Raw genomic sequence first — 27867 nt, 5'->3', positions numbered from 1 at the left:
TAGAGAAAAACAGAACATTTCTCAATAAAACCTCTGTTTGTTTACTGAGATGTCCAACACCCAAGCAGTACACCCCACCCCAGGCCGTACAACAGCCCCCTGCGACTTCTATATGTGGTTTCAATGCAGTACAAGATACAAGATAAAAGGAAGGTCAATCCCATGATGAAGACCACAGAACACAAATAGCCCACGCCATGCTGCTGCACCACACCACATTTAATTCAGAACAATTTAAAAATTATAGTCATATATTTCTCTTTTTTTGTATAATTTTCCACACATTTGCTACAGGAATCAACAAATAGACTTGTCCATGAATTATTTACAATAATCACACAACAGAAAGGTCCCACAAGAGCATGAGGAAATGCAAGCACATTGGGTGATGGGTATTACACATTGTGTTGTGATACACTAATCAAGCAATACATTCCTCCAAAAAGAGTCCCCATCTCTGTTCAATCTATAGCATTGTGCATACACATATGCAACCACCATGTCTGACTGAATAGGACAATAAACATGGATGTCATTTCAACCTTTGCAGAGTTAAGATTATCAATAGGCATCATCTGCTTGCAGGAAAAAAGAGATGTGCTAAAATTTGCCACAATGAAATTAGGTCCATTTGTGTCAGTACCTGAAGCTTATGTGACAAGTTGTTTTTTTTTCATATGGCCATCTACCAGGTTATGATTGACTCTGTGAAAGCCCTCCCCATTTTACCCAGCACACAGTGATGATAAATAATGATAAAGTAATTTCAAGGAGCCTTCCCACTGTCCTCCATGAATAAGGCCATGGTTTAAAATGCATTAGAAAAATTCCCAAGCATGGTAGAGTCCATGTATTAGCTTATATGAGTGTATGTAAGTGTGGGTGAAGGGAGGGAAGGATGCATATTGGCATACTGGCACACCACACAATGGCTCACTGTGGGAGGGCCTTCAGAATGGCATTCACTTCTTCTGCCACAGCTGTGAGAGCGAACTCAAACTGATCCTGCAGAAAGAGATAGTTGAAGGTATTATACAGTATGTTTTTTTAGGAGAACCTTCTACACCAACATATATAAAACATGCACATGCAAAAAGGATGCAGTAGCTTGCTTACCTTGGTGCGCACCATACTCGGCCTCTGATCACGGATGTGCTCCAGTGTGGCAGCAATGTCAATCTCTTTCACACCTAGAAATATGACATCATCAATATCATACATATCATCAAACATCAGTGATAGTAATATATAATATAAAGTAAGACTATGGCTTAGACTGCATGTAGAGGAATACCTTTCGCCATGCGATTCAGGACCATGTCAATAAGAATGTAGGTGCCAGTTCGTCCAGTGCCTTCACTACAAGGAATTGCACAACAAATAAATACAGTCATATGCCTCATATCAGTGGTTCTTTCAGTCCTCAGAGACCCCCAGACGCCCCTTATTTTTGCTCTATACTGTCTTAAAAAAGGTACTGCACAGGTTTTCACACACAAAAGTATCACACTCAATTTCTACTTCACAATTTGGGCATGATTCAGAAAACTGGCACACATACTCAGTAGTGCCCTAAACTGTAAATAGGAAGCCATTTTGGTCACAGTCATTGTAAATGTCCCCTCAAAGGTACAATACATTCGCTTTACTAGAGGTAGGGTCATATCTGTACAATTTCATAACCTTTTCTTTAAACAGAAGCTAATATAAAAAGCCTGGAATCAATGCAGGCACATGGAGGCAATGTGACTTAAAGAAACACAACTGCAAAGTAATATGGTATTATTATGTTCTCTAAAAAGCTACTGAACTTGAGGGTCCCCCTCCAGTGAACTGACGCGTACCACCCCAATTGGTATTTCAAATCCCAATCAAGCAAAAATGTGGTATTCCTAAGGACCTGTTTAAGAACTACTATCTCACATCTAACAATACTTGGCAGTAAAGAGTTCCTTTCTGCCCCCTTGAGACTGAGACTGGTACTGTAGTTGTTTACCTGCAGTGCACAATGATGGGGCAGGAGCGGCCGCGGTAGCACTTGTTCACTTTCCTGAAAAGGGATGGCCAGGCCGAAAAAAAAAAATACAACAGGGTTAGAAAAGGTGGTGGGAGAAGCCTTTCCCCAGTCAGACATTATTTCCCACAGTTTTATTTAAAATTAACATGCTGTTTCACTCTGAGCATTCAGTCTCGCAGACAGGGTTTAGAGGAGAGGAAAAGCGCAGATGTCAAAGCCACCTCGTTTCAGGGCAGAAAGGAGAAAGAGGAGGAGGAGAGGGGAGGAAGAGGGAGAGGCACTGGAGCGTCCTTTCAGCCTTGTTCCTGCTGCACTCACACCTACCAATGATCATTTTTGTGACTATGCAACTGGACCCAGACTACTAGCTGCAAACCACAAAAATGACACTGGGAGGTGTGCAACGTTCAGGAGCCCACCAGCCTCCATCAGAAACAGGGGGAGAGAAAGAAGAGAGACAGAGATAAATAGAGTGAGAGGAAAAGAAAGAAAGAAAGAGAGAGAGAACATGAAAGTGACAGAGGCTGAGAGGGAGGAGAGCAGGGAAGCAGCATGAACCAGGAACCCCAGCTGCAGAGGCAAGGAATGGAGAAGAACTGAGCAAACACGTCTTCAAGGGTGTTTTTTTTTCACAGGGCTTGAGGGACACATAGAAACAGGACCCACATAAGGAGAAGTGAAAATAGCAAGGATTGACCTAGGACTTAGGCAGCAGTTCACCAGGACAGAATTCACTGGTGTGTGGAGGGACGCTAGAAGGGGAGGTGCTGAAACGTTCTGTACCACTGCTTGCTGTCAGAGTTGTTCTGCAACTGCAGCTAATAAAAATAATGTATTCTGACATGGGCAGAATTTTATAATCTGAGAAAATTCTAGCTGCTAAGTTTTGAACATACTGAAGAGAGCAGATGGTTGTGTTTGGAATACCAATGAACATGACGTTGCAGAAGTCAATAGGACGATAAGAAAGCATGGACCAGAGCTTTAGCAGTTCAAATATTGGCATAACATGACAAATTTCAACCATCCTCAAAGAATTGTTTAAAATCTCTTCTTATTTGTAAGGTTTAGCCAGAACGTGAGAAAATGAAATGAGCAGAGCCTGCATCTGCAGTTGCTGTATCAGTCAGTTGCACGGGACTGTATTATCGTCTCTCTCCTAATGACAGATAATCATCATTCACCATCTGATCTGACAGATCTGTTTTGATGTAAAATATCTAAACAATTTAAATTAAATAGAAAAAAACATGATGCATGATGTCACTGTGTTCATCACATTAGTGATACTTCCGATTTCAGCACTTCCAACTTAAAATGTCTTCTGGCGTCCCTGTGTGTGATCAATCATGTGAATGGCTGTGTATCAGTCCAGTGGTGGAGCTCATCTGTAGCAGTACCTGCGGAAATCCAGCAGGGGGCGTGTGGAGGTGGGGATGCCCTGTGCAGGCCAGCTGAGCAGGTGGAACTGGGTCAATGTGCGTGTCTCCTGCGTCTGCACGTTCTTCAGGTAAAAACTTCGCACCAGGAAGTCCTTACACCAGATGTGCTCTGACACCAGGTTCACCTGAGGGTCATGAGGAAGCCCAGTGAGAACCAGTGACAACCATATGGTGCTGCTGATAACGATCCGTACTCGCGCAAGCATCTGGACGAGGTGTTGAGGTTAGATTGGTGCCTAAAATAGAAACTAGTCAACAAGCTCTCAGGTAGTTTGCAGATTTTTTTGTGGAGTTCAGACAAATGATTTATGGAAAACCATGGACTGATCTTCACTACTTTGTCCTAACTTAACACTGTAAGTATTACTTCAGAGCAGTATACAGTAAATGTAATGTAGGTAAACTCAAACACTTTAACATTGTTTTATTGTAAGTAACAAGTTAATTCTACTGAAAACTATTTCATTTTTCACCTCATAGATGTTGTATAATGACGATCCTTCATCAGGCCAGTAGCGTTCACACTGCTGTTCTCCATCCTCCACCAGAGCAGTCATCATCACTATCACTGTGCAGCCATTCTCCCATACCATCTGCAACACACACGCATATATATATACATATCAAACATACAGACACAAAACCCAGCTAACATGCTGTGTCTGCCCAACAGGCTTTCTGTTGCTAGTAAGTAAATGGTTATTGAATGGAACAGTATGGGAGTTAATTGTTAACCACTGAACTGTTACGAACCTGCCAGAAGTCAGCAATGGTGTGTGGCAGGGGGCCTTGGGTTGCGATGTAAGCAGGCATGCGAGGGTCATGGTCTATCTGTCAGGGAAAAGGGTAATTCTATTAAATTAACCAACTACATTCAACTTTGTGACATTTTTGCGCACCTTTTGTACAAAAACTGCTTAGTGAAAATTAGTCAGATTTGTTCTTACTATAATGCTGGCATTAATGTAGTCCTCTCTGTTGGGGTTGATTTCAGGCTTCAGCTTCACCCGGGAATGGTCATCTGGTGCATGCAAACACAAAACCAGGATATCACAGTAAAAAAAAACTTGTGTGGGTTACATGTGACTCGTGGAGAACAGATGGGAAATATTATGCCACTGTAATAATGTGCAATATAACTACTGAAGACCATGTCCTGCACAGAGTCTTACAGGGTACAAAGTCAGGATAGCGATTCTTCTCCAGGTTTCTCTCGTTCTGGGCGATGGAGACAGAGCTGGGTTCAGCCTGGTACGAGCACAGAGCCTCCCACTCCTTCAGCAAACGGTCCTTATTCTTCAGATGGTCCTCCATGTATGCCTGGTAAAACATGGTAATGCAGATGCTTGTCAAAGCTTGCAGTGAAGCCGGTTTAGTTTATTCTGCTAGTGCTGGGCAGTGTGACCTCAAATCAACCTTATGATTAATTGAACATTTTACCTCGATTACGATTAATAAACGATCAGTTTATTGAACAATGAACACAAAGTTTTCTTTGGTACAAGCTGCTCAGGTTGCTGAGTTGGCTCTGTGTTTGAGGTCTCCATGTTTAAGGGGACAGAACATGAACATACACAGTAGGGAAAGTATTAATAAAGGGTTTAAAAATTATTAAAGGTTTTAAAAATTAATTTCTAAATGATACAACCAATATGAGCCAGATTAATTAGAGGTTCTAAATGTTTAAATGTTTAATTAAAGAAGCAGCTGACAGATACAGAGCACTTACCATTACATTTCTGTTATGAATTTTACTTTCTCTAGACAGAAATAATTTAATGTATATTTTAGATTCATAAATGCCGGTCTAGGCTCTAGGTATAAGCTCACATCAAGCCAATAGGTCTCATTCACCAACTGTGCCTAAGAAGATTTCTTCTTATAAAACATAGATTTTGACTTTCAAAAAATGTTTGCTTATTTCTGATTTATCCTATTTATGATTATTAGAGCATAACTGCCATTAAATGTAGAATTATGTACCTTAAAATAATAAGCTTTACCAATGTAATACACAAATTCTTGTTTTGATAACTATATATTTCAAGTTAAATTTTTATGTGTAAGGCTGTTGCCGTTTTCTCTTATAAGTTTTATAATCAATGTAAAAGCCATTATTTCCTATGAAATAAAATGCTGGTGTCACACTAGACTTATATGTGTATGACTAGGGTGCTGTACCAGTATCATGTGTCCAGTAGAGATATCCATGTTGGACTGTGCAGGCTCTTCACTCCAGGATGGCGTGCTGCTGTGTGAGCTGGGACTGTGCTGAGGCCCGTCGCTGAACTGAGACGACACACTGCTCACACGGGAAGTGTCTGTACCTCTCCGACCGCCAGATTCTGGGCGGCTAAATGACGACTTTGCTGCCATGTGCTGCCGACAAAGCTCCTGAGACACCAACACACACACCAACACACAGGAAACTCACTGCCACAGTTCAAAAGCACAGCCTACAAAGAATATGTTACCTTTAAGGCTACATCACATTATCACACAGGCTGGTTACTGGTTAATTCAAAAGCTTGTAGCTTTGTTTCCAACATGTTTAACATGTTTATTAATTTACTTATTTTTGTTTGCAGCATTTTACTCCTGCCTCTTTTCAGCATTTCTGTGCAGTAGTTTGCTTTCCCACCTGGTAGTCAAAATGTGTCTCAGCTCCAGCCTCAGGGCCCAGTCCCAGCTTGCCGGAGGCAAGTTGACGGGCATGGTGACGCAGACAGGCGATTGCTAGGGCAACCAACACCACTGCACCAACACATGCCATGGCAACCATGGTCAGGACGACCCCACGCGAGCCATCTCCAATCCGTGTGGCCTGAGGAAGCCCCTCGCTCCTCTATGGTAAGGCAGACAGTAAAAAAGGAAGAAAAAAGGAGAGAGGGAGACAGGCAGACAGGGAGATAGGGAGAAAGAAAACGTGATGAATGATTAGCCAACCCCTTTTAATCCTAACCAGCAATATTATTGTAATTAAACATTCAAAGTCAATTTAAATGTAAATTGAATCTGCTCAGCTGCATCTGCGTTCCCAGAGTCACACAGAACAATTAAACAATGACGCGAGAGTTGAGAGGGAAAACATTGGAATAAAGAACCTTGCATTTTCCAACAGCCACTTGGGCCGAACTCTGCCCCTAAAAATGAGGTGAATATTTGTGAATGCGGCGAGGAGTCAAAGGCTCAGCCGAACGTGTCTGCAATGGCAGCGCAGAGGAGGAGAGGGCATGCTAGGTGCTGGGTTTTGGGTGGTCTCTCTGGCACAGTTACCAGAGCGTCTCCCCCGCACTCTCTCAGTCTTTGTCTCTTTTGTTTTTTCTCTCTCTGTTTGTGTAAACAAGCTGGATGTCAGCGCCATCATCAGCGACTAATTACCCAGGCAACCCACACAAGCACACGCTCACACACTCGCGCACATACCGCCACGTGCCAGCCCTCCTCAACCCCCTGAAATAATTAGCAAAAGTCACCTGCCCCTCGCCCCCTTTGCATAATTACAGACAAGTAAACAATTAAGGAAACCCCTCCCCTGAATGCAGGGTTAATCAGCCAGAGGAGAGATCTCTTACTCACTCGCTATCACGCTCACTTTCTCACCCTCACTTTCTCTCTTTCTCTCACACCCTGATTCTCTTCGGTTACTCTTACTCATTTCCTGGGAGAGAAGAAAGGACAGGCCGAGACAGAATGAGAGAAAGAGAGAGAGAGGTAAATGCGTTCGGCCCCCCTGCCTCCAACCCCTGCCTGTTGATGTTGCCATGGCGTCTGGGAGCCTCCGCAGGGGAGAACAGGCTCTGGTGCTGCCATGGCAACAAGAGAATGCTCTGTGTAATCCACAGCCATGAGGGAGAAAGAGAGAGAGAGAGGTGAGAGAAAGGGAAAGAGAGAATAAGGGAGAGTGAGAGTGAGGGAGAGCGATAGCGAGGACAAGAGAGGACATGAGATGAAAGGAAAGGAAGGGAGAGGATATTGCCGACAGTCATTACTTATTAAACAAAACCTTGGAATAGAAATAGAAAAAGAATGAGAACGAACATAAAATGAAAATGAATCAAACTAGCTGGTAAAGCTGCTCTCTACATGTTTTTACACCATTTTTATGAATAAACAGATTGTTGCAGGTGGAATAATATTGTAGACAACTTCAGAAAAATGAGATATTGTATATAATATATCGTTGCTGTCATGCAAAAACCTTAGCAAAAAAACTAGCAACTTTACCAGAGAAAGAACAAAAACACCTTAACGTTCAATGGAAGTCGATGTCAATAGATTTAAATCCAAGTCATTTTGTAGACTTTGTATTGGCCCATTCATCATAAAATTGTACCACAATGTAAAAAACAACTGCCAGATTTGAGTTATGTCTAAAGGTGAAAAAGGTTAAACATAAAGATAAAGTTTTTGTGACAGCAATGATGTATAATTAATACACACTTTTATTAGGAGTAAAACAGCCGGTCAGTGCAAACACAAGATAAACTCAGTCACTAATCCCATGTTTAAACCTTGACAGCTGGGGCGCTGGACACAGATTAGGCCTACCTTTGAAGTGAGAGTGATTATTTAATGGAGGACTAGGACTAATCTGATGGCACAAAAACATGCCTTGAGAGCATCGTACAGGGTGGGGGAGGAATTGAGGAGAAATCATGATGTTTGAAGTAGGACAGGACTTTCTTTTTTACACCACTGAGACGAATGAATTTATTACAGACTCAACATTACTCAGTGGATCCAACTAAAATGAAATTGGGCTTTAATGTGCATATGTAAAACAGTCTCAGCAAAGTGCCTGCGGACAAACGGCACAGCGCTCACAGCCATCTGAAGAAGGCAGCGCGCTGAGTTAGCAATGAGAGAAGAGTGTGAATACATCCGTCTGTCTCACCACGGAGATGTCAAGGCACTCTCTCCCTCCTTCCAACATTTCTCAAAATTCATCAACCATTCCCAAGTCCCCACTCCACCCCCTCGGCCTTCTTTCTCTCAGTCCTCTTCACACCCTCTTTCCCTTTTTTTCCTGTCCCCTCTCATTCCTCACATGTTTCTCAGTACGAGTCTCTGTCCCCCTTCTTCATCCCTCCCTACGTTCGGCCCTTTCTCTTGAAAGGCCAGAAGAATGTTCCGAGAGAGTGGATAAGGGGGTGTGGAAGGGGGTAAGCGGGGGTAGGCAGTGTGCAACTGGACAGGGGGGACAATGCAGGGTGAAAGTGGGGGGAGGGGGAAAGGGGGTTGAAGGGGACGGGGCGTGGGGCGCCTCACCTGCTACTCCAGAGAGGCCCCCAAAAGGAAGAGTGACAGGCTTTCAGAATGGAGCAGGGGCGCGGGCAGGAAAAATGAGCTGGTTTAGGACAGGAGCACAAAGGCCCCCCAGGGTCTGAGAGGGCCAGGCAGAGAAACGAGGGAGGCAGAGAGGAGAGAGGAATTGAGGGAGTGTGAGGGAGAATGAGGGAAAGTGAGGGAGAGTGGAGGCCAACGGCATGAAGGAGTGGAAGGAGTGAGAATGAGCAAAAGGGCCTTGAGTGGCAGATAAAACATGCAGAATACAGAACACAATTTGTCTCTGCACATGCTTGACAAAAAAGGGTTCTACACAGTACCATAAAAAGCTATGTTCTATGACTTTGAACAGTAGAGGAACCCTTTTTAAAAGAAGATTTTTTGAGAATATTCTAACAGGTACTAATAGGTTCTTTGAGTTTTCATGGTTCTATACATAATCATTACCAATACTAAAGAACCCCAGAAGACACACAATTGTGCTAAGAATAAAGGTTCCAGATTCACTGAATAATATGCATAATGTTTATGGCTAAAAAGGGGTTCTTTGAAGCAAAGCTACAGGGAACCACGTTTGGATCCATAAAGAACCTAACCTTCGATAGGAGATTTTTTAAGAATATATTTTTGTAATTGTGCTACACAGCTGTGAAGAACCTTTAAAGTTCTTTAAAGAAATTCCATGTAATGTGACGGTTCTACATCAATAAAAAGTTGTATTTCCAAGAATTACACTTTCAAGGCAAGAACCATTTAAGAACCGTTCTTTTTAAGGGTGTACAAGTCTTCTAAAACTTGAGGAAACTGGAGGGTGCTGATTTGTTTAACACCACTATGACTAATGCATTTCATACAAGCGCAGCACCACTCACTGAATCAAACTAAAATGTCTCTGCATGAATTTTCTCTGCAGAAGAGATGCATGCTGACTGATCATTATCACACACATCCCACTCCACACACACACACTGCATATTCAAGTATTTAAACCGCTTTAAAAGGCCCACACTACAGTTTCTGATTCTTTTAATATATATATATATATATATATATATATATATATATATATATATATATATTAAAATAATCAGAAACTATTGTATGGAGAGATAGTACGTCTGTCTGTTGGTGATAACATCTGTTCCTTGAGAAGTGACGGAATAATAAGCAATGTCCCAGGACCTCTAGACCATCCCCCCATAACCCCTTTGACCTCAACTGAGCCCTTTAACCTATGCCACAAAAAAAAGAGTATACTCACACACATAGTGTGTGTGTGCGTGTGTGTATGTGTGTGTGTTTTTGGTGATTTGAGGGTTAAGATCACATAGAGCTTCCCTATCTGCATCACAATAGATGGAGTGGAGAAGAAATGGGAGTGTGGGCCATCTTTCAGAGATCTCAGCAAATCTCATATCCCATCAGTAAGCAGTCTGCGTTTTATCTTCTCCCCCATTCAGTCCTAGAAACTTTATTTCAGCAGCGCAGTGAAGCTGCCTCGTTATCAGATTGAAGCATTCTGTGCATGACTCGTCAAAATTCCTGCTGCAGCAGCACTGTCCTCAACCTTAAAGATAATCTGTGCAAAGCCTTCAATATAATCCCTAAATAAATGCCTCTGAAAATTCCTGAAAAGTCTTCACAATCCCGTAAAAAATGCACCCCAGTCCACAATGAGACCTGATGCTACAAATGTAAAAAAAAAAAAACTGGACAGCTTGGAGAAACTTTGAAAATGTACAAAATGAGTTGACGAAATCTAGGCACTGAGAGTAGAATATACAGGATGGGTGGGATAATAGGCCTGATGCGGTCACCCACTTAACAGTAATCCAAGCACTGATTCCTAAATGAAACCAATAGAAATCCAGTGAACTGTAGGGCGCCCGCAACGGCTACAAACGCATTACATCATCTCACTCATCCAGGCTGCACTGCCTAGTTTCCACAGCAACCAATCCACCTGACATCACCATCCGAGATGATACACTCAGAGCTCAGTAACAGTGTTTAATTTCAAATGTACATATGCACACACATACCCTTATTCACACACACACAAAGACATTACAAGAAAGAGCCATCCAAAACGGAAAGCAAGATCCAAAGAGTGTCTTATTTTGCGGATGTTGTTTGATTTTTTGCTTCTTAATTGTTTCTTAATTTCCCTCTGTGGAGGGAACGGAAACAAATCACACGTCTTTTGTTTTTGTTTTAAGAAGGTAAGTTTGCTGAAATTTTTATTAAATCTGCAAAGAAAAGTGGAAAAGTGGAAAATGCCAATCAAAGCTTAAAATGTAATTACTTAATTTCTTAGCAGCCTAATAATTGATCATTAATATCATATTTACTAATATAACATTATAATAGTATGAATAGTATATATAGTTTATATGTGTACACACATGTACATATGAGCAAATATAGGTTCATTTACAGGTATACATATTCATTCATTTAATCATTTTGGGCACACTTACTACACCCAAACACACAACTAACCAATGAGCAATTCATCAAGGTGTGGTCCAACCTCTAACTGCCATAATAAATCTAAGTAAAGGAGGAGCAACCATTAACACTTCTTACACATTACAATTCATGACTCTAATCTATAAACAGGTTGTACCTTACAATAAGCAATTTCTACCACATTTAGATATGCAAAGAATGCATGTGCAAACTATTACTTAGTTTAATCTAATTCATCTGCCTAGGCCTAATCTATTTTTGTTTTGTTTTATTTTGTTTATTGTATAAAGTAATGATAAATATGTTTCAAATATTTTCCTTTAATACATTTTGCAAGTAAGACTAATTCCATTCACAATTCCAGTTACAGTTAGTGTGCTCAGGCTTATCTCAGCACAGTTCACACAGTGGAACAGCGAGTATTGATCTGCTGTTCAGTTCGACACTGGGTCACACTGACTTAGAGGGCAGATGCAGTGCCTGAAAAACTTCCAATTCCAAGTCTGATAGTCAGCACAGGAAATGTCTACTAAAAAACACAATCATACTTCACATAGGTTTTTCTGAAATTATACATAAAAACACAATACTGGTATTTAACCTGTATAGTCATGAACTTAAAATGAACCTTCCATGTGTTAAAACAACACTGAAATAGTACATTTATATGACCATAGAGATCACACAGTAAAGGTCTTTTATGACTAGTTGACTAGAATTACATTCTGAGGCATTACCTTAGTGTACACAATCATATTAATTCCTCGTAACCTTATTAAAAAGCAGGCTAAAACAGTGCATCTCGGTCCTACCTCAGTACATATCTGCAGCAGAGGCACATGTGAGCAGTAGAAAGGAGCTCACACGCACCCATCTCCTTGATTAATCGCTGCACCGGGACAACGCTCCTCAACGCAGCACTGAATTTACTCTCAGCAGCCTCTGGAAAGCCCAAGCACTGGATCTGGGCGAACAGCATATTAAATGTTGCGTCCCTGAAGGAAGCTGGGAGAGGTGCAAGGGACGAGCGCACAGAATATATAGAAGCAGCAGGAAAAGGAGGGAAGCAAATGTGGCTTCGTGAGCAGCGGCCGGCTCATTTGAAGGCCCCACGTCCCACAGCCCTGCTCCACATGTTGCTCATGGCTGAGAGGGAGAGGAGGGGGGCTGTCCGAGGGGAGGGGGGATGCTAAGAGCATGAGGAGACAATAAAACGAATAGGGTATATAGAAAAGTGTCACGGTGCAGAAAAAAATGGGCTTCAAATGAATTAACAGCTAGCCTAGTTCGACCTGCACATCTGGAATGACCCCAATCATTAGGTGACACCAAAAAGACCTCGGCACAGATTACAGATTTGTAAGCAAGTTGGGACAAACAACCTCTGATCTGATTAATAGTGAACTTTAAACAGCAGTAACACCATGAACCCCAATAAAGAGAGCTTTGAACAACATTTTAGATGGTACAACTTCTACGCTTACACATGATGCTCTCTTTTAGAGCATTTTATGATGTGTGCCACAGAGTGTGCTGAGTAGATATCACACTTAACAAGATTGCTGGATAATCTAAGTAAGGTAGCAGGGGGATAGCACCTCGGCAATTCTGCGAACCATATACACAAATTCAATTCAATTCAATTCAATGATCAAGAGAAATGAGAGAAGTAAAGAGGGACAGAGAAAGAGAGAGAGAGAAAGAGGTGATGGTGGGGAGGTGCAGAAGAGGATTTGGCCCTCATAATGGAGAGACAAAAAAGAAGCAGGTGCAACCAGGTCTCATTACTGAGGCAGCGAGAAAGAGAAAGAGAGAAAACTGAAAGATAGGGCACAAAAGACGGACACACACACACACACACACACACACACACACACACAAATACATGGACATTGGGACACATACACACACACACACACACACACACACACACACTCAGACACACACAGACACACCCACAGACACACGCACACACAATCATTCATACATTACACATGTCAAAGCGAAGAGTGTCATAGCCACACAACAGGACAATGTAGAATAATTAAAAATATGAGCAGCCGGATGCAACAAAAGCCGCTCGGCCGCATTCAAGGGTCAACAGCTGTACGCAGTGAAAAGGGAGAGTGCGAGCGGAGAGAGGGAAAGAGAGGCAAACGCTTGAATATGCACAGCGAGCACAAAGGCCACGAGAAAAAAAAAAGAAGGGGGGGGGAAGGGGGGGAGATGGGGGAGAAGAGGGGAGAGGGGAGGGGTCAGCGGCAGAGGTAACAAAAAGAGAAGGGCCAGAAGAATGGCAGAGGGGAGAATGGCAGGGGACACAGAGAAAAAGAGTGGGTGAGGGAGAGAACTGAGGAGCAGCGGGGGAAAAAAGCTGCAGGATTTGAGCGGGAGAACAGTACAGTACAGAATCGGACAGCCAGGAACAGAGGCACAGCTTTAGCGCCTTTTTCTTTTCTGTTTTTTTTTTCCCTCCTTCAGGCCTGCTGCTGCTGAATTTGGTCTGAATGTGACGTGAATCTGAATGGACCGGGCCGAAACTGTGTCACAATATGTGATTTACATCCTGGGATGAAATGATGTACCGATTCGAATGAATTCCAATTAGGGCCTTCCCTGCTTAGTTGTACAACTAATGAGTCTGGCATCACCAATAGATACACATGTAAAGTGAAAAAGCGCCCCACTTTGCAAGCCAATTAACAGAGCGGACGATCTATATACTTGTCAGTAAAACTGAATGTGCGTTTTCGTTGTGAAACGCACGACTGGGAATCTCTGCAGAAAAGACAGAGAGAGAGAGAAAAAGAAACAGGCAGACAGAATGGAAAACAAAGGTACCCACCTCTCCCACTCCTGTCTGAATGATCTTCAGTCCCGTCTCTCCCTCCAAGAAATTCTTCTCAGCCACTGAGGAGCAAAGGGAGGTAAACTGCTCATAATGTGATCACTTTCATGCACAACGAATGCATAAACCGTGTGTCATTCTGTCATAGGAACAAATGTGAAGTGTGGCCGTCATAAAAAACAAAAAAAGGAAAATTGTGGCATCGTTTAATTGTGGCATCGAGTTTAACGCACTAAATTATGTATCTAATAAAGCCCTGTGCTTTTAGAGAAGTAGGCTAATGCTTCTGAAGTGTTTGTGAGATGTTTGAGAGCAATAGGTGATGTTTAAAATAATTAGAGACACAGCTAATGCCTCTCTCTCACTCTCTCTCACTCTCGCTTGCTCTCAGACTGTTTTTTGTTAAATTGCTTGTAGATTGAGAGTTGGAATGAGAGTGGTGAGAATAGAAGGTGTGTGTGCGAGACAGCCTGTCACTCACCCGCTTTTTCGGCCACGTCCTCGGCGCTGAGGTTCAGAGAGTTCTGTCTGATCCTGAACGTCAGCGCAGGCCCTACCACACTGCAGATACACACATACACACACACACACACACACACACACAGCTGCTGATGGATGTGCTCTGGGCAGCTGAGATTACACTTAATGGATTACACTTTGTCTTTCTTTGGCACCTTCTGTGTGTCCCTGTTCTTTCATGCCTTAAACGGGCACATGTACACTCACTCTTACACAATCACATACACACAAAGGCACATATACACAAACGTATACTGACTGTACCTGATGTTGATGAAGCTGCTTGTTGTGAGGTGGATTCTTTCTGCCAGCGTCTCTAACAGCTTCACCCCATCATACAGGCTCAAAGGGCTGGGAAATCACACACATACCCACACAAGCATCCTTAGAAACTACTGTAATGTGGAAATGTATAAAATGATGTGAGCTGTAAACAATTACTGCTTCCTTTTTGAACCTTCCTAAATGACACAAGTAGGATCATTTGTAAACGAGTAGTAGGATCATTTGTAGAATGTAGTACTTTCACTTGGTATTTTACTGTACTTAATGCAGTTTGAGAAACTTTCTATTAGAGTTTTAAGTGTCATAAACACTTTGTACTGTATAGCTTTCCTCTGCAAAATGGTTTTCCTCTTTTGAGTGTCATTAAAATGGGTTCTGGACTACATTAAGCTGTAAATCCCAATTTTCCAGAGACATTTCCCTTCATTAGTCTGGATAAGCTTAACCACTTCAAGCATAGGTTTATAATTCAGTTAATTGTAATGCAAAAAGTATTGTGATTTTTGGTACCTATTTTGTTTAGCATATTTTGTGGAGTTACACATGGTTAAATTTTCTATGACACTGATGTAGTTTATGAGACTAATGTATGGAAGTGTAGAAAAGGTGTGGACCTAATTTACCATCTTTTCTTAAGAAAAAAAATCTTCTTAAAACCCACTTACATTTTCAAGAAGATTCTGACATTCACCAATGATTTCTTATTTGGGATTTGTTAAATGTTACATCTTTATGAGAGTAGAACTGTGAACAATTCTACACTTTAAAAACACATCATGAATCTGACACAGACTTTTTTAGGACTTTTCTCAAGAACAAGTTTAAGAAAAGACTTTCTGAGGAAGACTTTGGTGAATGCAGTCTATTAAATCTGAAGGTGGAGTGAGCCATTGTCGTATTATTCAAGCCACATTCCGATTCCTTAGGGTTTCAAAGGGTTAAACTAAACAAATCTGGTACCTCTGGTTCGTGACTATGTAGCCATACTCCTCTCTGACACTGTTGCCATCTTTGCCTCCTGTTTTCAGATCTGGTGAACTCTTCTCGTTCAGTTCCATGTCCTTCACTGGCACGATGGGTCCCTGTGTGGTTGAACCAGCTCTGTGAGGCACGGTCACTGAGGCTAAGGTGGGGACCAGGGTAGGAGCCAGCTGTGGCCCGGCAGCAGAGGGTACAGCCACAGCAGGAGACGGAGGTTTGGCACCTTTCTGTGACACTGTGTCACTGCCCGCTACAATCGTCTGTGATAACAAAACAAGGAGATCGTACGCTGTCAATCGTTGCAATCAGAACAATAATACAGCAAGAGAACGGAAACAAAGGCGAGATCTAATGCTAAATTAAAGTTCATCACAGACACCAGAGCCTTACAGAGTTCCACCGTAATTTGATCCAGCTTTTACAGTATCACACGTGGATTGCAGGTCCTAATTGTATTATTGCACAGCTAGATGTTGGTATGGAAGAACCCTGCACTCACAGCTATAAAAATTAATTATCAGAGCTTAGCAGTGAGTTTTCCCAAAAGTGATGTAAAAGCACAAACAAATCTTGAAAAAATAAATAGAGAGAATTTCACTGTGGTTGCTGCCTTTTATAGTTAAGACAATTTAAACGCTAATATCATGCTACTGGGAAATCTGTTTAGCACAACATTTTAAAATAATCCCTGCATAATGTGACGCTAAATTATTTTAGAACAAACCTCTTTCACTGTGACTGTTCCCGGTTGGTTCTCTGAGAATGATAAAATAAGAGAGAGCACGATGAAATGAATACTGCCTTTTTTAAAGCATTGACTTATTAGAGAAACGCATCAAATTAAATGGCTTGAGATTTGTTGTTTATATATATATATATATATATATATATATATATATATATATATATATATATATATATATATATATATATATATGCATTTGTGTGTGTCTGTGTGTGTGTTTTGTGTTGTACCTGTGTTGCCAGTCTCTTCTGTCTGCAGAAGCTGCAGTAGTACAGCAAATCGGTTTAACTGCTGAGGGCTCAATTCTTCTGGTTCTATCCCCAACCTCTCCAACACCGTGGCCAGCTGCACCGTTGTGGCATCTACAACACATACACACAGACACACACACAAACACACTTACTCAAAGTCTAAAACAAACATTCTCAAATCACATTACTTTACAAATGACAATACTAATGGTAATGAAGGTTTAAGACTTTCCAAAACCTCAGAAAAGGGTAGCCGATTTTTTCACAGCATTTTTGCCTGCCCTGGAATACGTCACATTTCCAAATACTTAATATTCAATGACTAAAACGCAGCTGTAAATAAGAAAAAAGCATGCAGAATCGTTTTATTAAAGGGCGTTACACCTATGATGCGGGCCTAGACAAAAAGCTTTACAGTTGCATTATAAAACAAAAGCGAACCCCTTTTCCCCCCTTCCCAGCGTGGACGTATTGGGACCTACCGTCCAGCCCGGTCAGAGAGCTATAGTCCTGTGGAACCTTTTTGTTGGTGCGCTGGCGTGAGCTGGGTCGCTCCTGCAGGGTGTAGTCCTCTCCATAATCCAGCGGGAAGTCCAAGTCTTCATAATAAGGGGCGGCGGGGAGGCCTGCTGCCCCCCGATGGCGAAATGAGGGCTGTGCGGAGGAGAGGTAGAGGGAGACAGCATCCTCCAGCAGCTGCCGCTCTCTGTCTCGCTGCTGCTGTGAGCCGGAGCGTGAGGAGGGGCGCTGGTAGCCCACGCCGGCATGCGAATTCAGGGACTGCGTGATATCGTCCTGTTAGATGACAATTAGAGAGAGACCAGATGAAGAAGATGCAGGCACCCAATTCATTTTCAGGAGACGTCAGGAAAAAAAGAATTGCCTGTTTTTTGATGTTTACTTTTCAGGAAATGTACACTTTGTCAAACATGACTACATAAATGCAGGGTTGTAGTCAGTTTGAAACAGCATGAAAGTATTTATGCGTCTTGTTTTCTTTTAATAAAGGCAAAGAAACCTTCACATCCCCCTTCTATCCTCGAAATTAGACACATGCTATACATGCAAATAGCTTCTAACCACCCCCCACCACCCTGTTACAGACAGAAACAAAAACCCACCACACACACACACACACGCATATCAATATCTAGAGCTGTACCTGTAAGTAGGCATATGGGTCCAGTGGTAGTGCCTGCATGCGTAGAGATGAGGACTGGCGAGGATCTAAAATCATATAATCCAGATAGTTCTGAGCCACACTGGGTTCTGTCTTCGAGCTGGAATGGGCCTTCTTAGGAGAATGCTGTGTCGCCCTGTACAAAAAAACACAAAGAGATTCATCTCACTTTTCAAATATTGGGTGAAATATTTCAACATAATATTTGGTAGTAGTAAAATGTACATTTTATATATAAATACAAACACACATTGCTGCCGTCATGCAAGATTATATCCATTTTTGCATTTACTTTGTGGCATAATATGAATCTGGCAGTGTTCTTTACACTGTGTTAAACATTCATGATGAACGGACCAACAGAAATGCATCAAATGATTTGGATTAAAAGCTTTTTACATTGACTTCCATTGAAAGTTTTCCATTGAAGTTTTTTACTTCTCTTGTAAAGATATGAGATATTTGCATGACAGTGACAAAATAGAAAATGTGTTATTTTGTAACAACAACAAAAACCTCTGTTTTTTTTGGCTGAATATAAAACCACAGTACCACAGAAAAAGGCTTTTTACCTGATGAATTCATTTTTAAGTTCTTTAAAGAACCACTTTTGATTTTCTAAAGAACATTTAATTGAGATATGCAGAGTGCAGAGCTTTTCAAAAGAGTTTAAATAATCTCCACATATGGTACAGCTTCTTCGCTGATTAGAGATTTTCCTAGATCTGTACATCCTAGCCAAAACCCATTTAGCTTTTATTGTTATTAACTGTATTATAGAAAACTGAAACCCTTGAAGTCAGTCCAACAGCTTTGGCTACGACCACAGAGAAGACGACAGAGTATCATTTTGTGCAAGAATGGAAAGAACAAGGATTCTAATGCTAATGATCACTGCTGCTGCTGCCACTACTACTCACTGTCCTAACTGAGGTGTTTGAGCCCGAGAGTGAGGAATACGGCTCAGCTCCTTTGCTATAATGTGCTGGGTGATCTCATCCTGCCAGGAGAATCCTGTCCATACACACACACACACACACACACACACACACACACACACACAACAGAGAAAGTTTTAGAGAATGAGAGGCTCATTATTCACTCATTATCATTCATTATTATTCAGTAACTGCTATGAAACTAATGATTAAGATTTAAAATGTATGTGAATTAAGAAAAGAGAGGTTTGTACATAGTTAAGATTCATATTTAAAGATGTATATATATGTAAAAATAAATCAAGCCAAAAAATTTCTGTCAAAAGTAAAATCAAAAGTCAAATGTCTCTAACTTTGGTAAGTTTGGTAGCAAATCCTCCAACTTTATTGCTCATCTAGTCGTGTATGGTTACAGTATTCATCTGTGGTATTTGGTGAGCACATTTTAAAGTAACATGAGTCACAGCGAGTAGGCGTGCACTGATATATTTTTAACTACTTGATGATTGTTAAACATGTTTAACTTTGAGAGAACTCTGTAAATGAGTGATGAGTAATAGGAGTTGAATGAGCTATGCTTGCGTGTACCTTGCATCATCAGCTGTTTAAGTACTTCCTGCAGTCTCTGGAGAACAGGCACAGACACCTGGTACTGAACCTGATCCTGTCTGGAGCTCCGACACTGGCCAAATAGCCTGTCTATAACACACAGGATAAGCATTAGCACATCACATATACACAAATACACAGAGAAAGAGAGAGAGAGAGAGAGGTATATGAGGAATTCTACATATACATTTTAATAAAGGTCTTCCTCCCTACACAATATAAAACAAGAAGATCTACGTGAGTATTCAATATTCAATATTTCCACAGGCTCATATCCAAAATCTTGTCATGTAGTGAGCATTAGTATAGCTAATTGATCTTTTCTATATAGCTGCCATTCTGTAAAATGAAGAAAATACACTTGCTGTACACTACAACATTTCTTCATGTTTCTTTCTTAACACATCCTCCTGTCCCATGTGTGAAATTCATATACATATCTCTCTCTCACACACACACACACACATCCAAAATTCATCGCCTACATGCAAACCACTGAGTCATCCCTAACAAAAACGCTGCGTTTTAAAAAAGACCTTGGCGGAATTGATCCCTGAAAGCGGCGGCCGAGCTCTCAGCCTGAACTCAACCCCATTTCTCCATCCAGAGCTGACATGACTCACAGCTATTTTTAGGTGGAGAGAAACAGGAGAGTGGCACTATATGGGCAAGATGGTTCAGTTACACACAGATACGGAAATATGAGCCATAATCTGGTATAATAAGTAAGACTCTGGTCAACTGTTGAAGTGATGATACATTAAAGCTAGACAGAAAAACAGTACTCACTTGGAGTGTTTTAGACAATTTATTTGTATTACTAGTTAATAAAGTGTTATATCTATGCCACTGATGTGGTCGATGTAAAAAAATCTTGAGTCACCATTTTTGAGTTTTGACATAACTTGACTTGGAATAAAATGTTTTTATTTAGACTTCCATTGAAAGTTACGAAGGCTTTTTTCTTCTCCTTTAAAGTTGCTGTTTTAAAGTTGTTGTTTTTGTGTGATAGAAAACGTATATGATATGATATTTCATTGCTGTCAAGCATAAAATGTGTATCTCAAATTCGCACTTTGTATCTCAAATTTCATTTAAAACTAGCAAACTGGTGCACCGACAGGGTAAAGGGCACCTAAGGCTCATTGATGTGATCCATAAAGGCTCCAACTCACAACTTACAGGACTTAAAGGATCTGCTGTTAATGTCCTGGTGCCAGACACCACAGGATGTCTTTAAAGGACTTCTGGGGGCCATGCCTTAATTGGTCAGATCTTTTGTGGTGGCAAAAGGGGGACCTACTCAATATTAGGCAGGTGGTGCTAATGTTCAGACTGATCAGTACACATACATATTGTTTTTCCACTTCTTCCATATTAAAATGTCTTTTTAGATCAAGTTCATCCAATAATTACATGATCAAACTTAAAAAATTATTTTCCAATGTCAGTGAACGACAGCTTTTCTAAAAATAATAAAATATGATATAATATAATGCCTAATATAATACATGATCTCAACTGGAGAAAAAGTCAGCAACAAGGGAAACCACTGCTTTTTTTCCTAATTATGCTGAAATTTTTTTAAGGTGTTCAGGGGAGAGTTTTCAGCTCCCAGTGCTATTAAATGCCTAATGGAGGGCATAATGGAGAGAGAAAGCTTTTACACTTGACAAAAATACTGATTACAACTCTAATACAGAGATATGAGGTCTTACTGTCCTCATGCTCTCTTATCATGACGAAGAGCAAAAGCAGCCGCCGCAGGAGTTTAGAAGGATGAAAAGAGAGTGACATTAAAACAACAGGGTGTCTGCCGCACTTGGTTTCTATTGGGTGTGTGGGAGCACTGCTCTGTGAATATGTGATGTGAGTACGTCTGGAGAACCTGCTTCTATGTACTGGATGTGAAAAAAGAGTGTGTGTGCCTATATATATATATATATCTGTGAAAAGGTGCCTGAAAGGGGTCTCATAGAATATAATAAACTCACATACGCCCACATATACAGCACAGAGTGTACCTATACATCTGTCAACCACTTCCATCAGCATGAGAAGAGGCAGCCTTGACCATTTATGGCCTGATAATGCTCACAGAATAGCGACTGTATTTCAGGATCCTTCTTCAACAACATTTGCACAAGAGCAGTGATTAAACTGTGTCTATGGGTACACACGCAAATGTGTGTGTGTGTGTGTGTGTGTCTGTGTGTGTGTGTGTTACTGTGCAGCAGAAACACAGCGCCTGTGCGTAAGCGTAGGGTAGTGACTCATCAGTGATTGTGGAGGCGTACACCAAGTTGCAATGGGCTTGATGATGTCAGGGTTGCTATGGAGATGGAGGGCAGTGGGGGAGGGACTTGGTGAGGGACAGGGAAAAGAAAAGACGAGAGAGCGCGCGAGAGAGAGAGACAGAGAGAGAGATGGAGAGCAGGTGACGGGCAGAGAATGGCCTGTGACATGCTGGTTGCAGTATAGTGAACTCGCAATGTTCTGAAATGTTCTGTCCTTGTAGGAAACGGCACACTTTCACACATCAGGCCATTTAAAATGTACACACAGTTCGAGCATCCATGCACACACACACTCTCGCTGTCTCCAGACAGATAAGGAATAAGCCAAGTGAAGGTTCCTGTGATGGGGATGACAGTGTAAATTATTTAGCAGTGTGTATGTGTGCTGTGTGGCTGTGTTTGTGTGTGCGTGTGTGTGTGTGTGTGGGGGGGGGGGGGGGTGTGAGGGTCTTGTTGTGCACTGGCTGGATACAGTGGACCTGAGGCAGGAAGCACCAAGCTTCTGATTAAATCATCATGAGCAGGAAGTGCAGCGGCAGGACACAGAGGTTAGCATTAGAGAGCTACGCTAACCTTCACCAGCAGTGGGTTATTTCTGACACACTCACCATCAGAGCAGAACTGCTCTTTGGAGCATAGCCTCTTCTCAAACAGACAGCCTAGAGGAGTGAGAGAGAATGAGAGAGAGAGAGAGAAAGAGAGAGAGAGAGAGAAAAGTGAAACAATTAACAAACTCCACACAATTCAAACAATGTTGTTTCTTCAATCATCAAAACACTGGTTCTATTAATACAGGATCATAAGTTTGATCCCTTGTGATCCCGCAGCCATTCATGGGAGTACAAGCAAACATACTTGATCTCACTCTCTCTGGGTGGGTGGGATGGCCCTTCATCTCCCCCATTCACTCAGTACAATGCTATCAAATACATTGGTCTCTTAAAGCTTTTTTTTTTACCCAATACTCCTCCCCAATTTTCCAACCCGCTTGTTAGTCCATCCTCACATCATATGTGATGGTCCTGACACTGAGAGGGTTAGGACTGACACATAAAGCCTCCTCCAACATGTGTGCAACCAGCCATCACCTCTTTTCGCACTGCCATCAATGCAATGTCACTGGGTAACCAACGCAGAGGAAAGAGCCAGGTACCCAGCTCTGATTCATCATCTAGCAGACACTGAGGTGATGTGGGGAGAGAAAGCAGGCCATCTACCCACTTGGGCCTCCCAGCATGACCCAGGATTCAAAACAGCGATTTTGGAACTTTTATTTTAAAGTAAAATTGTTGGTAAAATTGACGCCTCTATGTAGCATTTGTGCCTTATAATAATAGCTTTAAAATCATTGTGTTGCTCCACTGACTCGTAATAAGGAGAATAGCCTCACTGTTGTTGCTACTCTGGGCTTGTTTTTACTTTTATCTCAATATGGTCATGTCAGTCCACTTGCTTCCTTCACTTTTAATTATGGTTCTGTATCTCTCAAATCGTCAAGAACAAAGTGTTCTTTAGTGGTAGCTCAAAGCACAATTTATACTTCCTAACTGAAAGGTAAGCCCAGGAGAAAGATATGGCAACTCTCCATAGTGTTGCTTTAACTGATGAACAGAACAACACTGGCAGTTAGCGTTCTCCTCAATCCGTGTTGAACTCTCCTTTGTTGTTGTGTTTTTAGCACCAGTTTGAAAAGGTGTGTTGGTGCTTTATGTGTCTCAGAAGAAAAACATTTTAGACTTTACATAGCAACTGCTTTAAGAGAACGCTGTCAAAATGCCATTCACCTTTGAGGGGAATTGTAGCAGCCTGAACATAACATTATATTTCATAACACTATATTTAAAATGTAGATTAGAATCAACAGCTAATTTGGTCCATTGGTTAGACTGAAGCATCTTTTTACACAGCTTGTCCAACATGGCAACAGTTTCTGTAAAAGGATGATTTATGTTGGCAGAGAACAGGTAGGTCAACTGTAATAACATGTTTTCAGTCTGTAAGTCAAACAACCCCCATGGCTCATCTTTTTTAGTGCACAGTGGTAAATACACAGTAAAATCACTAGTTAGACAAAATGTCATAAAATATTTTTACACTTCCATTGAAAGTTAAGAAGGTTGCCTGTAAAGTTGCTATTTTGGTAATACACGTTTTTTTTTTTTTTTTTTTTTGTGACAGCAACTAAACAGATGTGAGCAGTAGGCAGCAGATCTTATTTGAGTTGGGCTTTTGTACGTCTGGGTGAGTGACCTCTCCCGTACACACACACACACATCAGCTTCGCATCAGTGGGCAGCCTGTAAACAGCCACTCCACTCAAATCTGTCTCCACCTGTTTCTCTCCGTCTGCTTCACATTCAGGAGTGAAGCTAGAGCCACAACCTGATAGCACCGACAAAAGCACATTAAACTCTGATAATGAGCAGCATTTAGCCACACAGTGCCCTGAAGCAGCAGCTGAGGGCCTGCTTTCTTCCAGGTGCAGAGTTTTTGTGAGGACAACATAAGGGCTAAAGCAACCTTGGTGCTAATGCTGGCTGGACACAGCTGAACAAATACTGACGTGACTTAGGGGCCAGTCGGCTCCTTACCAACTTCCTGTCTGAATGTGTGTACATGTATTTGTATGGTGTGTGTGTATGCTTGGGGAGGAGGGGGTTGTGTGCAGAAATCACCTAGGCTGGCCAGCAGCACTCCTGCCAATTGAATGGAGCAGGACAAACACAGATAAAAAGCTGCTGTGATAACACTGGGTAACAGTTAGGCCTGAAGCGGCCCAAAGGCAGAGCTAAGCAGTGCTAACAGGCAACTGATGAAATTCAGTATATTCCACAGTATTTTCCACATCTATCACAAAATCACAGCACTAGTAATGTAAAGGTGTAAAGGTGTTCTTTGAGCAATGCCACAGAAGAACTACATTTGGTTCCATTAAGAACCCTGCTTGCAACAGAGCTATGTGGGTGTGGAGAACCTTTAAATTGGTCATCTTGAACCTTTCCATCACAAGAAGGAACTTGAGGCTTTAGGTTCTTCACACTCAAACTCAAAAGTGGTTCTTTATGGAAACAAAAGTGGTTATTCTATGGCATCTATGGCAATAACCTTTTGTGGTACCTTTATATTTCCTTTATATTTAAAAGAGTATGTCCAAATATTTGAAAACGTTGGCTTTACCAATATCTTCAAATATCAATGGTATTATTAGGGAGTTTACCCCCAGTTTGCTGTAGTAACATTTGCTTTACATGACTGGAACATTGCTATGAGGATGTGACTGCATTCAACCACAGGAGCATTAGTGAAGACAGGTACTGATGTTGGATGATTAGTTCTGGATCACAAACGGCACTCTGTTCTCAGTGCTAAGGGGGCTCTATACCCCACTAGTTTGTCTTTGCTATTGGTCATGGTGAAGCTTAGACCTTTGCATACTTTTGAAAATACTGTATACTGTAGTTTGTTTTGATTGGACGGTTTAATAACATGTTCTGCCCTGCATTATTTTTATGACACAATAGTAAACCCTACACTACCAGTATTGTAAAAAGGAACCAGACTTGGTTGTGAACTGTTCCTTAAAAACAATCTGAAGCACTCGGCAACATTGCTGTGTTACACCAACACCTGCATCTTTATAGACTATATATAGAGACCAGTGTCTTTCAAACATCAATGACTTTGAGGTGAACAGCAACACAATCACAGCAAGTCATCAACAACTCAGTTTCAGAATCACAAATGCTTTAACACATTTCATAACAATCAAGCAAAGACTGCCAAACCCCCAAAACAAGAGCTTTCCTTTTCCTTGTCCATACTCTCTCCGGTTTCTTCCTCTCAGTGCTCTAGCTGGTTGTACATCAGCTATTTACCAGCAGAGGGAATGGGCAGATGTGCTGGTGATTTCTGCCAACCCCAGTGAGCATATCCTACTTGCATTATTCATAGCAAATATAAATAGGATGAGACGAGGCTTGTCAATCTCACGTCCCCGCTCGCTAACAGGTGGCGATCAAAGCTGTGTGACAAAATGAGTGATTCAGGAGGAAATGGAGAGAGGGAGAGAAAGGGAACAAGGGCGAGAGGGAAAGAGAGGATGTTATCACATCACTGAATGTGAGAGAGACAGCCTCTGATCTGACAGCTTCCTGCTCACACTGGACACACTCTGCATGCTGATGGCTGATACAACCCAATAAATTAAAAGGAAAATAGAGGAAAAACAATATTTGAAATGACAATCAACTTCAGGCTTATTTAGTCCGTTATTAATGTTAGTATTGTAATATTATCCAGTCTTTACCATGAACTACTGTGGTGATAATATGTAGGGTACAGAGTTAGGAGTGAGCAATGTTCTCCTAGTCTAAAGGGGTAATGAAAACATTAACCGCACACCTGCAGAATTAAATGAACACATCTACATGCAGGAGCACACACATACAACTTCCTCACAGTACACTATACAACACACGCACAACAGGATGCCAGTATGGATCTTGAAAGATCTGTGGCCGGTTTATGACGGACACCAAGAGCGTGTGACGTGGGTCTGCATACACAGTGAATCACTGCTGCCCCTGAGAGCAGGAGCTAACGAGAGAGAGAGAGAGAGAGAGAGAGAGAGAGAGAGAGAGAGAGAGAGAGAAAGAGAGAGAGGCATTCAGGTATATGCAAGAGTGTGGATAGCAACACACATTATTCTGTATTATTTGAACTTTCTTCATCTCTACTCTTTGTTATTTAGAAAAATGAAAAGAAGAAAAATAGGGAGAAGCTCCAAAAGCATTTACAAGTCACACCGGTGATACGCAAAGATAGGAAAAACAGACTGTAGAGGCATCTAGACAACTCTCATTCTTATGAATTGATTAAAACAGAAAGCACAAAAGTATCATTGGTGAGCAACGATTGAAGGACTGACGGATCTAATCAAGCAAACATCCATTATTATCTGATTATCTGATTATTTTAAAACAAAATCCAAGCTACACCCCAACTCATTCACTCATTGTCAGCATTGGCTTGTGCCCTGTGATTGCTATGGTCAGTGCAGGGGCAGCAAGTGGCCTATTTTTAATAATTAACTCGGGCAGAGGGAGAACAAACAGACTGTGGCTGTGGTCGCTGTCCGCGGTGCTGAACGCTCCCACCTTAAGGCGCTCGCCCATTTCCACCAGTTGCTCAATATGGTCACGTCCGCCATAGTCCCGGTTTTCTGTTTGTTTTGGTGACCACGTTCAGCTCAACGGGGGGCTTTACTGGGCTTCTTAATAATCTGCTGCAATCTGGCCAATATGAACCGCTCGTTTAAGACGAAAGGTGCCCTGCTGCTGTGGTTTCCTGCTTTACTTCAATCCACAATACGCACCTTGGTCACGAGCTCTGCCTCGTCTATGCAGAAACCTCAAACTGTGATAAAATGGACCTAATGTTTCCTGTACTTCCCTCCAGCAGCTGGGAGAGCTTGTCTGTGTGTTACAGACAGGCGTTACCTGAGCCAAGAACTGCTGCCCTGAGCACGACTGCGTCCAAAACTAACGACTACGTGTCTTTCGAGGGCGCACGGATCCACCTTCCGCAAGTTCACGTCTGCTTCTCGTGGGTTCTCTCTGGCTGACTTCTCTCCTGCTTGCCCACTCCCTCCTCGCCTGTCTACCCCCCTCGCGCATCTCCACAACCTTCTCTACTCACCGTATTTGCCCGCCATCCCGAGCTGGTAGAGCAGGGTCATGCCCAGCACGGCTCTCCATAGTCGCGGATGCATCGTAGAGACGAGTGGCGAGGCTGAACAGAAGGACGGTCACCGTCCCACCACGGCGGCGTTCTACGAGCTAAATCCACATTTCTGGACCCCCTTTCCCTCCTCCCCCCGTAGCAGCACAGGTGATGGAGAGAGCTGAGAGCGGCGCCGGGGTTGGAAACCGAAGAGAAGAGCAGGCAGGACGAAAACACATACACACGCACATACACACACACACACACACACAC

At 41.9% G+C, this 27867-nt stretch overlaps 1 protein-coding gene across 1 annotated transcript; it reads right to left on the bottom strand.

Moving 5' to 3' along the window:
• Positions 1 to 201: 201 nt before the first annotated feature.
• ptprna (protein tyrosine phosphatase receptor type Na) lies at positions 202 to 27867 on the bottom strand. Its single transcript, XM_072685647.1, has 23 exons — positions 27571 to 27867; positions 22482 to 22532; positions 19556 to 19666; positions 18950 to 19043; positions 18012 to 18165; positions 17332 to 17644; positions 16829 to 16960; positions 16578 to 16609; positions 15833 to 16113; positions 14852 to 14938; positions 14550 to 14629; positions 14066 to 14130; positions 6101 to 6304; positions 5641 to 5853; positions 4632 to 4779; positions 4407 to 4480; positions 4213 to 4290; positions 3933 to 4052; positions 3418 to 3584; positions 1997 to 2050; positions 1295 to 1359; positions 1117 to 1190; positions 202 to 1005 (listed from the first exon to the last, which is right to left on the bottom strand). The coding sequence occupies exons 1-23, from the start codon at positions 27641 to 27643 to the stop codon at positions 934 to 936; spliced, it is 2742 nt and encodes a 913-aa protein (XP_072541748.1). The 5' UTR covers positions 27644 to 27867; the 3' UTR covers positions 202 to 933.

The sequence above is a fragment of the Salminus brasiliensis genome, chromosome 8, assembly GCF_030463535.1.
Source record: "Salminus brasiliensis chromosome 8, fSalBra1.hap2, whole genome shotgun sequence".
In the NCBI taxonomy this organism is placed as follows: Eukaryota; Metazoa; Chordata; class Actinopteri; order Characiformes; family Bryconidae; genus Salminus; species Salminus brasiliensis.
Note: the sequence above shows the minus strand (reverse complement) of the source record. Positions and strands in the feature narration are given on the sequence as shown.

What these genes read in the sequence shown, in the direction of transcription:
- ptprna (XM_072685647.1), bottom strand. Translation starts at nt 27,643, where the DNA reads ATGCATCCGCGACTATGGAGAGCCGTGCTGGGCATGACCCTGCTCTAC. An exon ending in ACCCATATGCCTACTTACAG is followed by an intron (nt 17,645 to 18,011) that starts GTACAGCTCTAG and finishes GTCATCTAACAG; the next exon opens with GACGATATCACGCAGTCCCT. An exon ending in GAACAGTCACAGTGAAAGAG is followed by an intron (nt 16,114 to 16,577) that starts GTTTGTTCTAAA and finishes TTGTTATCACAG; the next exon opens with ACGATTGTAGCGGGCAGTGA.